The sequence below is a fragment of the Rhinatrema bivittatum genome, chromosome 9, assembly GCF_901001135.1.
Source record: "Rhinatrema bivittatum chromosome 9, aRhiBiv1.1, whole genome shotgun sequence".
Classification (NCBI taxonomy): domain Eukaryota; kingdom Metazoa; phylum Chordata; class Amphibia; order Gymnophiona; family Rhinatrematidae; genus Rhinatrema; species Rhinatrema bivittatum.
Window position 1 is genome coordinate 23,425,347 of NC_042623.1, and position 14,656 is coordinate 23,440,002.

At 45.8% G+C, this 14,656-nt stretch overlaps 1 protein-coding gene across 12 annotated transcripts in view; it reads left to right on the plus strand.

The window, feature by feature from the left end:
• The window catches only part of LOC115098596 (collagen alpha-1(VII) chain-like), a 420,825-nt gene that overhangs the window by 146,816 nt on the left and 259,353 nt on the right, over positions 1-14,656 (plus strand). For all 12 annotated transcript variants that reach the window (XM_029615285.1, XM_029615292.1, XM_029615282.1 and 9 more), the window contains 6 exons: positions 3,492-3,527; positions 7,803-7,883; positions 9,099-9,134; positions 10,749-10,793; positions 11,622-11,693; positions 13,200-13,235. In XM_029615285.1, the coding sequence (XP_029471145.1) occupies positions 3,492-3,527; positions 7,803-7,883; positions 9,099-9,134; positions 10,749-10,793; positions 11,622-11,693; positions 13,200-13,235 (306 nt within the window). The remainder of the gene's footprint in view (positions 1-3,491; positions 3,528-7,802; positions 7,884-9,098; positions 9,135-10,748; positions 10,794-11,621; positions 11,694-13,199; positions 13,236-14,656) is intronic.

Here is a 14,656-nt window from a genome sequence, read left to right on the forward strand (position 1 = left end):
ACCCTGCCAACACTGATGAGGCAGAAGGTACATCTTCTTTTACCCGAATATCCAAATGATAATGTTTTGGAAAGGTTTGCAGTGATGACCATGTCGCTGCTCTGCAAATCTCTGATGGAGATAACAATTGAAGCTCTGCCCGCAAAGTAGCCTGCACTCTCATCGAATGCACCCAAATCTGTTTGGGCAAGGGTACATTTGCCACTACATATGCGACCATGACCACTTCCTTAATCCAACGGACCACTGTCGCCTTAGAGGCAATTGCCCCTTTGCATACCCACCTCCATACAAAATGAAAAGATGATCCATCGTCTGAAACTGATTGGTTACCTTAAGGTAACGCAAAAGATGTCTACGCACATCCAAAGGATGGAGCAGCACATATTCCACCATATTCCCCTCCTTGTCTAAGGAAGGCAAGGATATCGACTGATCCATATAAAAAACTGAGACTACCTAAGGAAGAAAGGAAGGCACCGTACGAAGATGCAATTTATCCTGACTGACCGTCAGACTCCCGACAAGTGAGAACCTGCAGTTCCGAAATGAACCTTGCTTAACATATGGCCACCAGGAAGACGATCTTTAAGATAAGCAACCGCAAGAAAAGGCTCTTAAGAGGGAAAAATTGAGCTTCAACTAGAATGTGCTTAAAGAGCTAGGCATCAAATTTCCACAGAAAGAGTCTGACCAGTCATGGACGGCTTGAGGGGTCGGACAAAGGCTTTTTCCCACAAATCGGTAAAGGAGTTTGTGATCAGGTGACCAGTCTGAAGGTAAGAAGAGCAATGCAAAGTTGTATTTGTTACTGGATTAGGCACTCAAGCTTTTGATGCTTCCAAAGGAAGACGCTTCAGTCTCGGCGGTGACCAAGAAAGCTTCCGTTCTGGTGGCAGGGTCCACTGTACTGAAAGATGTTCAGGACTAAAAATTGGAAGTTCCCCTCAAGATGATTTTCTGAGGTTCCGGCTTTGGGCATCCGGGCTGCAGTATGCAGCAGTTTTATGCAGAGAGCATGTTTGCACTAGGTTCAGCAGTTGCAGGCAAAGGAAGCTTCTTCTTCATCCTCCACTCAGCAGGCAGAGCGCTTGGAAGTGGTGGTAGCCTATATGGTGGACGAATTGTGTGACCTGATTAGAATGTCATCCAGAATTATGATATCAGCAGTTCCTATGATTAAGAAATGGGTCTGTGGATGTTTGGTCAAAGTCTCAGTTAGGGGCCCTATCGTTCAAGGGCAAGCTCTTGTTTGGGGAGGATTTAGAGCAGCCGTTGAAGCATCTGGGAGAATCCAAAGGGCATACATTGCTGGAGGACAAGCTGAAGGGGGAAAGAAGTCATTTCCGGTCCATTCACATTTTAGAGACAATAGGCTAAAGACTGGAACAGGTTGGGCTGTGCTGAAGCAAGGCTCAGCTGGACAGGAACAAGGCTGGCTCTTGAAGCAAGCTCAGCACAAAGACTGGGACAAGGTACAGACATAGACTGGGTCCAGACAAGACAATGGCAAGGCAGGGACTGGGATAGGACAAAACAACACTGAGCAATGAACACTGAGGCCCGAAGGCAATGTAGGAGAAGGTCCAAAGCCGCTAAGCATAAGACCTGAAGGCCACTAGACACAGTGAGGCCTGAGTAAGCCATAGAGCAAGGAACAAGAGGACAGAAGGCCCAGAGGCCACAAGGCAAGGAAGGTTTGAGTAGGCCACAGAGCTAGAAACAAGGAAACAGGAGACCTTCCTGGAATACGCCATGAAGACTGTCATTACCCCAGTTCAGCTCAGCTGCTTGAGTCTGGAATTCTACTGCATACTCAGACAGGGGCCAGTTGCCCTGATGTAGCTGAAGTAACTCCGAGGCAGCAGTAGGCCAGCGGGAAGGCTCATCGAAGATCTGCCGGAAGGCTGTGACAAATTGTTCCAGGTTAGCCAGGTGGGAGTCCTGAAGCTCCCTTTGAAGGAAGGCCATGCCAGAGGTTTCCCGTCCAACAAGGTAATAATGTAGTTGGTTTTAATCCGATCCATGGGAAACTGGGATGGCAGAAGGTTGAACCGGATGAAGCATTGATTAAGAAATCCTCGGCATAATTTGGCGTCCCCAGAGTACCGTGAGGGCGCGGGCAGTTGTGTGGGCATGGCCGGTCCAATATCAGCCACAGCTACGTGTACCGAAGGGCTGACTGCGGTGGCTCCATCTATTCGATTGGCTAGTCTCTGCAGAGTCGTCAGAGAGTCAATGCATATTTGTTGTTGTTGCAATCTCTGTGCAATACCAGAAATGGCTTTCACGCCCGTGACATCCGCCGGGTCCATGGCCTTGCAAACTGTTATGGATGTGGACCCTTGAGTTGGCTGAGACGGACGGTGATGCACTGTGGGGAACCACAGTGGATGTCGCAGCCAGGAGGCGGCGCTGAGGAGAAGGCCCTGGAAGACTTCACCCTTGGAAGCTCGCGGTTCCCCTGGGAGAAGCCCCTGAGAACCTGAGCCGCTGGTACTTAGGCGAGATTTTCTCATTTTCTCATTTTGTCAAAGTTTCCCTTTTGAAAGTTTAGCACGAGAGCCGTGGATTTGCTTACTGTCCCCCTTCCAGTCATTAATTCAGATTTGATCATATTATGATCACTATTGCAAAGCTAACTTTAGGAGAGCTCTTTGTCCCAACCAAGGTTGACCAGATAAATCTGACTACGGTCAGTGGGCACCACTTAAGCTGGATAAATGGCTTAGCCAGTAAAGTTTTTAGCCGGCTAAGACAATGGAGGGGAATAGGCAGATGAGGAGGAGTGGAGTTGGCCGGATACAATAAGTTGCTAACTCGATAGATATTCAGCAGTGTCACTTAGCTGGCTAAGTGCCGTTTTCAATATCAGGCTTCAGCTCTCTCTGAGATACTCACCCTGTGGGGGTTCATATTCAGCCGATGTGTGGCTCGGCTAGTTAGCTTGATAAAACTATCTGGCTAACTTAGCCTGTATATTCAGTGGCATGGGCAGGCTGCTGAATATATCCAGCTATCCTAAAATTAGCCAGATGAGTCTATCCGGCTAACTTTAGGACAGGTTTACGGGATGAGCAGACTTAGCCAGAAAAGTTATCCGGCTAACTCAGTTTCTCCCAGTTACGCCCCTGGAAGGCCTCTAACTTAGTCACCCAACTTTTAGCTAGATAAAGTTACCCAGCTAGAATTTAACCAGATAAGTGCCCAAATATTCAATTAGCCAGATAACATCTGAGTTATGCGACTAAATGCTTCTGAATTTGTACCTCGCTGTGACTTCAGGGTGTTCTGCAAAAAGTCAGCATGGCAACTTAGGTTCATAAGTGTGGATGTGAAAGCGAAGGAACCAACATCTTCCCCAGCAATCAAAAGGGGGATTTATGATGGGTTTTTTTAAATGCCAGCTGAATTATCTGAAGTTTTTTTAGTACTGCTGCTGTAATGGTCTTGTTAATGTAACATACATAACCCTGAGCTCTCTGTTACAGGGAAACATTGGCTTATCTGGCCATCCTGGCAGAAAGGTAAGAATTCACATGGTGGCACAGTGAGGAAGTAGCAGTAAGACTTTAGAGCGTCCCTTTAATCCGAGGGGGTCTCTTTACAGAACACCCCTCTCCTCCCATGGGTTGCCTCTCAGCCCTGCCCCTGAGTCCCCCAACCCCCAGATGGGTCTCTCTGTACAGCACCTCTCTGAACCGAGGGTCCCCTCTTTACAGGGTCCCTCTCCTCCAGGGGCTCCCCTCCTGGCATTCCAGTGGTCCAGCTTTCCTTTAAAAGAAAAGGCACAGTTAGTGCCATTGTCTTGGTTGGGGTTACCAGCTGGATAGGATAGGCTGAACCAGTCCTGGTAAGACCCTCAGTGCATGCAGAGGAATGTAGTGGCGAGTTTCAAGAACTACATCTCAAGCCCCAACTTGTCCTAGGCAATATTTATTTATTTTAAAACTCTTCTATACCGTCGTTAATTTAATTCACCATCACAACGGTTTACAGAAAGGCACAATAAGAAAAAAACTATAATTGGTATAGATTACAAATTATTCATGTGCCAACATAGTACGGTAACATATTTTAATAAGAAAAGACTACGTGTTAATTAAGGCTTATATGTCTGTTGAAAAACTGTCAAGCGGTTCAAATCTAGCGTTAATACGCAATTGGAGATATTAGAGGAACAAACTGATTACTTGGTGCGTCATTATCTTTCAACTGTTTTCCTCCTTCTCTTTGTCTTTATAAAAAGCTTGTTTAAAAAGCCAGGTTTTCAGACTAGTTTTAAATAGTTTCAAATTTCTCTGCAGCCTTATTTCGAGTGGCATGGAGTTCCATAGAACAGGTCCAGCCAGCGACAGTGCTCTCTCCCTTACCTGAGTGAAGCATGCTGATTTAATAGAAGGAATAGTTAGTAGAGCTTTATTGGCAGATCTAAGGTTTCTGTGTGGTACATGTTCGTGCAGTGCTGTATTAAGCCAGTCCGCCTTTTCATCATGGATTAGTTTATGAATTATACACAATGCTTTGTATTTTATTCTTTGTTCAATTGGAAGCCAGTGTAGTTCAGCAAGTGTACCTGTGATGCGGTCTCTTTTCTTTTTGCCTGTCAAAATTCTAGCAGTGGTCTATTAGTAACTTGAGGTAGCCCTAATAGCAGAGAGTTACAGTAGTCTGTGCTCGCGAATATCATTGCCTCTAGGACTGTGCGAAAATTATTCAGTGTTAGCAGGGGTTTCAGTCTTCTAAGGACCATTAGTTGGCATAACCTTCTTTTAATTTCTGTGAAATATGTTGTTTCATGTTAAGCTCAGGGTCAATTATTACCCCTAGATTCTGTACTTTTATTGCTAAATCTACAGTTTGATTATTTTTGATTGTGATTGTAGGTTGTGTAGGGTGTATATTTTTTCATTCTAGATGTAAGAATTCAGTTTTATCAATGTTTATTGCCAGTTCCATTTGGTTTAGGAGTTGTTTGATTATTTCAAGATACATATTAACCAGTTTCATTGTTTCTTCGATTGTGTTTACGATGGGTAATAGTGGTTGTATATCATCTGCGTATATGTAGTGTATTATTCCAAGTCCAGCGAGTAGGTGAAATACTGGGAGGAGATAGATGTTAAAGAGTGTTGCGGACAGGGCTGAACCCTGTGGGACTCCTGTTTGTAGTTTAACTTTGATAGTGTGTTTTTTATTTGTACTTGGAAAAATCTGTTGCTTAAGTATAGAGCCAATTGGTAACCTTGCATGGAGCCAGTGTTCAAACAAGACAATTTTCTTTTGAAAAAGGCTTTTAGAATATTTTTCTTACTCCTGCATGGCTCGTACAGTACCAGCTTGTTTAACATAAACATGTAGAAAACCAAGACTTAAGACAACTGTTGAAAGTAAATTTATACCACCAAAAAGTGGATAAAGTTTTGAGAGGCAGAAAAGTAGCAAGAAAGGTAGTTTTTATATTTGAAAATCTGGAGTATCTTACACTGCATAACCTGTACTGAACCTAGTGAGAAAGCACTGTACCAATCTGGAAAATACTCATACTCCACTTATGCTCAAAGGGCAAATCGACTATGACAAAACTCCCAAAATGCCTGTGAAGTATTTTGAGGTATATACTGTATGTATGAATGAAGCACCATCATTGTATGTATGTATGTGTTGTGGAGTGCTAGGAGTGCGGTCCCACTTACCGAGAGATGTGTGTTCTTGGGCCACGGCCCGACCCCAGAGGAACTCTGAAGAGGTGCTGCGGTAGGCGAGGCATGCCCGAGCATGGGTTGAACAGGAGCGAGGCTGGACTGAAGACTGGAGAAACTGACCCTCCTCCGGACCTGCACGCTTTGGAAGACCAACAAAGCAATGATGGTCTTATGAACAGTCCTCCGACCGTTCCAAGCCATTTCGGACCTGCCGCAGGGTACGGCAAGAAGCAGCAGGCCGGATGGAGGCCAGGGCAGTGAAGACCGGAACATGGAGATACAGACGAGACTTCAGGGACGACGTAGACTCAGGCACAGACGTAGACTCAGGAATGAGGTACTAGGCTTTCAGAGAACTCAGGAACGAGGTACTAGGCATTCAGAAGACTCAGGAACAAGGTACTTGACTTTCAGAAGACTCAGGAACAAGGTACAAGGCTAGCATCATGAAGCGCCCTACTCATCCCGCCCGTGGGGCTGGTCGCGGACTACAACATGGCTTGCCGCGAGGTACCAAGCGTGTGGAAGACTCAGGAACAAGGTACTTGGCTTTCAGAGATTCAGGAACAAGGAACCAGGGATTCAGGAGAGCAAGACAGGATCACGGAATTCAGGAACAAACATTTGGACTGGAACACAGGTACTGGATCAGTAGACAGACCTTAGGGCTGGCACACAGACATCTGGAACAGCAGGTGAATGTCAGGACTGGAACGTAGACAAGAAGACAAGACGAGGAGCTCCAACGAAGAACAGGAAACACAGGACCTTGAAGAAGTGCTGCAACAAGGACACTCCTGGAGCAAAGGACAGCAGGATCCCAGGAGTGACCAACTCCTTGCGAAGGCAAAGCTGGAATGGATGCTGAGCCCTTTTGTAGGGCTGAAGAGGACAACGCCCAGGGAGGGGTCAGCAGGGGGCCACACCTGGCTGGCCCTTGAAAAGCTGGAGAGAGGCACATGCCCGCGCCTAAGGAGAGCTGGAGAGAAGAGCAAGCTGGAAGCTGGTTGCGTCCTTAGCCACGTGAAAGGCCCAAGGAGCGAGGCAGGCAGCGAGGCAGCCCTGCCCCGAAGCTGGAGGAAAGTCAGGTAGCTGGAGTGGCTTCCTGCCACGAAGAAACTAGGCAAGGAGAGAAGAAGGGCTGCAGGCACCGGCAGGGACGGCCTCCCTGCCGGCTGAAGGCCCTGGCAACGATGAGGACAACTCCCCGTCGTCCCGAGGACCCCGGGAACAGCAGTGGCAGTCCCAGCCGTGAGAGAGGTCTCCTGGAAGTCGGCCCTGCTGCACAGGGCAAGATAACGCGGCTCCTGTGCCGCGTCGGGGGGAGCAGTGTCAGTGGCCCAACTGGCCGTGAGAGGTAAGGAGCCTGCCCGCGAGGAGCGCGGGCAGGACCGCAACATGTATGCTGCCTTCTGTTGTCCTGTATTTTTACCTGAGTTAAACCTCTGGGATGGTCTCAAAAAGAAATCTTGAGAAATCTTTTAAGTTGACCAATTCATAAACTCGGAGCTAATGTAGACTGTCTAAACGTTGTAATGTGCCTTCTGCCTTTTGGATGAGAGTTTCTCTCAAGTAGAGCATTCTGGTGAAAAGGAAACCGACAGACGCTGGGTACAGCTGACCCCTGTGCAAGGCCAATGCATGATTTAAACAGGGATTTGTCATATAATAAGAGGGCCTTCTCTATCCATCTGCTTTGTGGAGTTTCTTTAAAACAATTTTATTTTTGATGGGCTCACACAGTACTTCCAATTTTCTACTCTCTGAATTACAGGTTGCTAACATCTTTTGAAAGCAGGATATTTAATCCTCTTGCTCTGGCAATACTCGTAATGACATCATGACCCCAATGGGTTTGGATTGCAAGGCATAAACCCCCCCCCCACACACACACATACACACACTTTGCACAAGTTCTCAGTCTCAGCTGAAGGGACAAGAAGGGGCAGACGTCAGCTCATGGCTCAGACGCTTAGATCTTAGCCAAAATGCGTTTGATGATGTTGTATAAATTGTTGTCTCCGCTGGATCCGGTTGCATCATGTCCCTTGCCAAAAGTGCCAGGGGGTCTTATTCCTGTCTTTCCTGTTCATTTAGGGTGAAGATGCAGGGAAGGGGGAAAAGGGTGAGGCTGGGTTACCCGGGACCCGAGGAGAGACTGGATTAAGAGGTAAAGATGTAAGTAGAAGCTAACAGTCCAGTAAGACTGATGATAGAAATCACACGCTGTCAGCATGAGAGGCTGAGGGTCAGACCTGGGTTGTTTTTCAGAACTCTGTGGAGTTTTAATTTTTCGAGAAAGAGATGCCAACGTGGCGTGGAAACAGAATGATTTTTATGTGACAGTAACAAGCATAAGTAGGGAGTGAGTGGAGAGCTATGCTAAATGACATTGCCAGGTGCATATGTGGTTTGTAGAATTATAACCCAAGGTTAGACAGAATAGCTATGCTGGAAACCTTTTGGAAATTTAAAACCCTCAATCAGCCTGTGCCACTTGAGCATACTGTAATAGTGATTTGACCCACATCTGCACCTTCTCGGGTGGAGGGGCTAGCAAAGTCTGGGCTCCAGGACAATTTGGTGCATTGTAGAAGTGCATTTGTAAGCAGAGTAGTGGAAGCTGGGGAGAAGGGGAGAATGATTTTGCTTTCTCCAACCTGCGCCCTCTAACGTTGGCTCCTAGAACTTACTTAATCGACAGATTGCTCAGTCATCCACACAAAATATCAAATAAGTACAAAGGCCTTGTGATGAAAGTTAAGCTTAGAAAATAGGGTCTGCACCTATTATAACACCGGCACCGTGGGGGAGTGTGGCAAACTAACTTACAGGCTCAGTAGCAGGTTTCTGATAGGATCACTGCTGAAGTGGGACAGTGTCTCGGTGAAAGCAAAATGTAGGGGACAAATCTGAAACAATTAAGGTCAAGTTAAAAAAAAAATGCCATGATCAGACAGACGAGGAAGGCGAATGATACTTTCCTGCTGCACGGTAGAGCACAAACAAACTCTCTTCCTAGCCTTTGCTTCTTTGCTTTTCTTGGTGTGTAATATCCAGCAACTCTTCCCTTTCTGTCCCTTCTCTCCTCAGTATTCCCCTTCCTAACCTCTCATTCTCCCTTTTCTTGCATCTCTTTCCTCCATTGCCCTGCTTCTGAGTCGTTCCTCCTCCTTCCTTGTCCCTGCCCCGCAGGATCTCACAGCACGGGAGACGGTATCCTCCCCAGGATCCCACGCAGCCTCTCCTAACCTCTGATTTCTGGGAGTTCCTGGAGTGCTCTACATAGCTGAGTATTTGGATTCTAACAAGGGAACTTTTTAACCTCTTGGTAGATTCAGAATCTAAATTGCTATAAACCAAATATAATCTCTATTTTGTTTTATCCTGCAGGGTGAACCAGGAATGAAAGGGGAACTAGGGAGCAAGGTAAAGTGGTCAAACTCTTTTAGCTGGTCTGTCTTCTTCCTTAAATGATTTTTTTTCCTTTTATGATATGCCTTAACTTTATCTTCTTATACTTGTAAAACCTGGCATGTTGGCCACAGAACACACCGTAAATATGTGTATACCTGGGAACTCTCCAGATTTCCAGATCTCGGGGAAACAAGAGGAATCTCTGGGCCTCTCTGTTTCCTGCTTCAGCCATTGCCCTTCAGGAAGGCTGCAGGGAACAGGGGGAGAGGGTTTGCCTGGAGCACATACTGCAGGAAGCACGTGGGGAGAAACGGGAGGGTGGGAGCTGGAACAGAGGCAGCCGGGATTGCACAACTGAGCTGGGAATTCAGCTGAGGGAGCACAAGTTAAGAAGCTGTGACTTATAGGGATAGAGGGAAGGAAGAGTGCCAGAGTCGTACCTGAACTGGAGAGGATGAGTGGGGGAGAGAGAGAGAGAGTGTGGCTTAGAGGAGGAGGGTGGAAGAGAGAACGCTGATACACCTTCTGCCTGCCTTCCTCCCTCCCAACCTGCTAATCAACAGCAAGCTCAGGGTGACTACAGCACCAGTTCCCCGGTATAAATATGTGCTGCATGCAGGTGACACGTACATATTTTTTCCACGTCTGCAAAATTCCAGCATTATCCAGCTGGCTGCCATTACCACGAGGCAGCCTCCTTCTCCTGATTGCTGTGACCCATTATTAGCTTTCTGTCTGCAGTCATGCTTGCTCCTGTAACACACTTTTCTTTGCTCTCTGCAGTGGTGCTTGCTGTTGTGACACATTGTTTATTTATTAAAATTTCTATACCGCTCAATCAGCAAAGCCATAATAACGGTTTACAGTACTAACATCCACACGAAAATAAAACAACAAAAGACTTCAACAAGCATAGACAATATCCTTATCGCCACAGACACTCTGTTCCCTGTACGTACCCGAATCTGTCCAGACTGCTGGGTTTTGCCTCCCTTCCAGCAGATGGAGACAGAGAAAAACTTAAGAGCACCCCCTCTTAACCCGGTGTGGCACCTGCATCTCCTCAGTATTTCTCTGTCTCCAGCAGATGGAGGTGGTGCAAAACCTGTTAGCTTTCTTTCTGCAGTGGTGCATGCAGATAGCACATTGCATTCCAATTTCTGAAGCAAAGAGAAGGAAGAGTCAATGTTACTGTCATTGCTATTACATTATTATTATTCTTGCCCCATTACATTTGAGTACACTGGAGTTCCCAGGGAAGTACCATAACAGGACCTGTCAAAAGCAATACTGAAATAGTTATTGCCCAAGCGAAGATTAGCATCCATCTGTCCTGATTCACAGTCCCATGCTGTAAAGACCGACCAGCCCTCATTATTAATCATATTGCAGTGGCCTGGAGATGTACAGGATTGATTAGTAACTTGCTCAGTTCCTGCGGCTGGCATTGGCCGGGCACTTTTGCCTTAGTGCACACAAGCCTTCACTGCCTCAACATGTCTTGTACTATGTGACACTGGGTTGCGTCTCTCAGTATATACCTATAATGGTTGCACTGGTGGAGAATCATGAATGCCAAAAGCTGTGCATAAAATAAAAATCTCTGTTTCTTCCTTTATCCTACAGGGAGAACCAGGTCTTTCAGGAGAGCCAGGAGAGAGAGGAATCAGGGTATTCATTCTTGACCTAATTAACCCAAGCTATGCTTCCAGCTTACACCAGAACAAGCTCACTTATCGGAGCTCAGCCATATCTTTATTCTAAGACAATGTGTGTTACCATTCTAGCATTATTGGGTGCGGTGAACAAAATAAGACTGCGTTCTCCTAGGAAAAGGAGAACGAGATTTCCCCACCTTGAGGGGAAGGGATTCTGTTTTCAAAGAGCAGGGAAATGTATAGAACAGGACTGTATTACTTTTGGAGTATGGTGACACTGAAGTTTGTGGTGATCCTGTGAGACTACAGAGAAAACTGATAAATCCAGGGAAATAATCCAATCACTGTATGGGGGGTAGGGATTGTTTGGGGGAGGGATTCCTTGCCACCCTCTGTATTACCATGTAGAGCGAGCTGTTGGGGAATTAGAAAAACGCAGGGCTTGAGGGGCGTCTGACCTTCTTTCAGGCTAAACCAACTGTGCTGCTGTCACCACGCACAGCATTACAGAATAAAATTCCCATGGTTTGAGGGTTCCCTTTCAAAAGGAATTGTAAACCAAGCTCAAGGAGAGGCTGGCGAAAGCAAAAGTATTAGCACGTTTTTAGTTTAGATAATTCATTAAAATAACAAAAAAAACCAAACATTCTTCTCCACCTTTCTCATGCTGGTTTGATTACAGGCAGCAGACAGGAGGAGAATTACACTTTGGCCTCTCTCACAGGACCCCACACGATTTCAGATGTGACCTGGAGTCCGCCACTCACAGTTGCTAGAGAGGAAAGAAACGCTTGTCTTTTTGCGTCTTAAGAAAAAGTGGTTTCTCTGAATTGTTTTCTAGGGTCCCATGGGACTTCCAGGCCATCCCGGAAACGCTGGGATCAAAGGAGACCTGGGTCCACCTGGGAAAGATGTGAGTACCGGAGCTGAGAAGGGAACACTGAGGCTGAAAGGAAGAGAGAAAGACGCCTCAATACAACATGTTATCTCAGTGTTTTCTAGGCCGGCTGGCACTGTCTAGCGGGATGTGTTTAACCAGCTAACTTTAGGATAACTTTACGGGCCGACCAGAGTTATCTGGATAACATATCCAGCTAACTCAGCTCCTCCCAGTTACAACTCCAGAGTGCCTCGAGCATATCCTGCTTAATTCTAGATGGGCAACTTATTATCTGACTAGAGTTTATCCAGACAAGTACCCAAAGTTTCATTTAGCCGGCTAACTTCTCAGTTAGCCGGCTAAATGCTTTTGAATATTGACCTCCCAAGTTTGTATCCTGGCTCCTTGAATAGGTACCTCAACTTGGTCAGCTTAAAAACTGGCCAAGCTGAAATGACCCCTCACAGGAATAGTGTGCTAAGGTAAAGTCCTCTAGGCCCCCTTAAAAAAAAAAAGAGAAAACTATTGTTGAATGAAGGGTTGCTTCTCTGCAGGGCCTTTCACAGAGCTGTGTGCTACCTTTACAAGCCTCTGGTGGCAGAAACTGGGCCACACCTAGGAGTTGTGCATCCGGGAAAATAGCTTGCAGATTAGAAAACAGTAACTTTTTTTTTTTATTGTATACGTTTGTGCTACACGGCTGCAGGGGATTGTTGGCGGGAGGGAGGGAGAGGGAGTGAGGAGAGAGACGGGCATTTTAACTTTCAGGAAGGCAAGGTAAAGTGCTTGCGAGTTTGGGGCTGGATAATTCTGCTTCTCTGGTGGTGAACAAAAGCACTGCTGGAATTTTACCAGCTGTGGGTTTTGGGGCTTCTTTTCCTTGCTCCTCTTCTCCTTTTTGCCGCCCCGTCCCTCACCTTCTTCGTTCTCTGGACCTCCTCCTTATCGCTGATCTTGTGAACTAACCCTCTTCCTAGCAAGCCTCGTCTCCTGGAGGTGGTTCCGAAGTCTGAGCTGAAGGCATTGCCGTCTGTCAGCGCTGGTCTTGTCAAATCTGTAGAGCCATGACCAACATGGAGGGCCCACAGGGCAATTAATGCCCTGGTTTATGCAATCTTACTATCTTATCTTGCTAATCTTACTGTTTCCTATGTATCCCCTCCCCATACCTGTTCATTGTAATTTCTACCTGCTGTTATGCTGTAAACCGATATGATGTCGCTATGAATATCGGTATAGAAACGTTTGTAAATAAATAAATAAATGCCATTCTTCTGGCCCTGGGCCTTACTTCCCATCGAACACCTGGCTAAGATGGTCTTTAATCATATTCAGCCTGCTATATAGCACATAGCAACATTAAAATTAAGCTCCTGGCTTGGCTCACGTCTAAGGATTCTCTTGCAGCTTCTTTCTGCCTCCTTGTCGGGACTAATGCCCTTTTATTCCAGGTAATGAGCGAAAGCTGTTGTGTTTGCGCTGGGCCGTGGCACGGAGAAAGCCTCCTCTGAAAAGATTTCTCTGTCTGTCTGTTTTCAGGGTTTTGGAGTTGAGAAAGGAGAGAAAGGAGAACCTGTAAGTTTTTTCGTATATAAGCCAGAAGCCACCTGTGGCCTTGTAAGATGTGGTATTATACCTAAGGGCGCGCTAGCAACGCCATCAGACCCACACTGCAATACAGTGATCCAGTCCTGGTTTCCCTAACTCCCCAATTTACTGCATTCTAGGATAGTTAGAGTTACAGTAAATAAAAAATAGATATAGTATATAAAAAAAACAGTGCTGCAGATCTCAAAATGCAGAGGAATGGGGGTGAGGTAAGAGAAGCAGAACTGAAATAGCTTTATTCTGGTTGGCCAGGGTAAAGTGGCACCTGAAGGGTACATAACAATGCCACCAGGGAACGCGCCCTATCCATTGCTGGCCCCATACTCTGGAATTCTATGCCCGCTGACATACGCCAAGGACACTGCCTGCACAAATTTAAACAAAAACTAAAAACTTGGCTCTTCCCACAAGCATACTCATGATCTCAAGGACACTACACTGCATCCCATTACAATGCATCCTATACCACCCCTACACCCTGCCCTCCCAATAACCTACGCCCCCCTCACTTACCTTAACACCTCACCACACAGTAGCTCTCCTCACGGAGAATACTAAACATCACCTTACCCAAGTTTATCCTACTGAAAACGGTCCAGTCCACACACCCACTTATATTATGACATTAACTATGCTATTCAATTTAGATATATATGCACATTATTTTATTATTTAGCAACCCCTATTTGTCACATTATAAACCTGTTACTGCTGCACTAAACAAATATAATCTGCTTAGCTGTTTCTGTTAAACTGTTATTATAGTTACTCTGTAAAACGTTGTTATATTGGTTACACTGTAAAGCTCTGTTGCTGACTCCATGTTGCCTGTAAACCGATATGATGTCCAACAACAAATGTCGGTATAGAAAAACCTTAAATAAATAAATAAATAAATAAATAACACATAAGGTGAAATGAGGGAGTGGCTGTAGTGAACCACAGCTCGTTGACGCAGGGGGTCATCACATTGCCAATGACATGGAACTGAATTTAAACCTCCCAAAGGTGAGGGGCCTTTAATGAATAAATATATTGAAAAGTAAGGGTCCCAATACAGATCCCTGAGGCACTCCACTGCCCACTCCCTTCCACTGAGAAAATTGCCCATTTAATCCTACTCTCTGTTTCCTGTCTTTTAGCCAGTTTGCAATCCACGAAAGGACATCACCACCTATCCCATGACTTTTTACTTTTCCTAGAAGCTTCTCATGAGGAACTTTGTCAAACGCCTTCTGAAAATCCAAGTATACTACATTTACCGGTTCACCTTTATCCACATGTTTATTAACTCCTTCAAAAAAGTGAAGCAGATTTGTGAGGCAAGACTTTCCTTGGGTAAAGCCATGCTGACTTGGTTCCATTAAACTATGTCTTTCTATATGCTC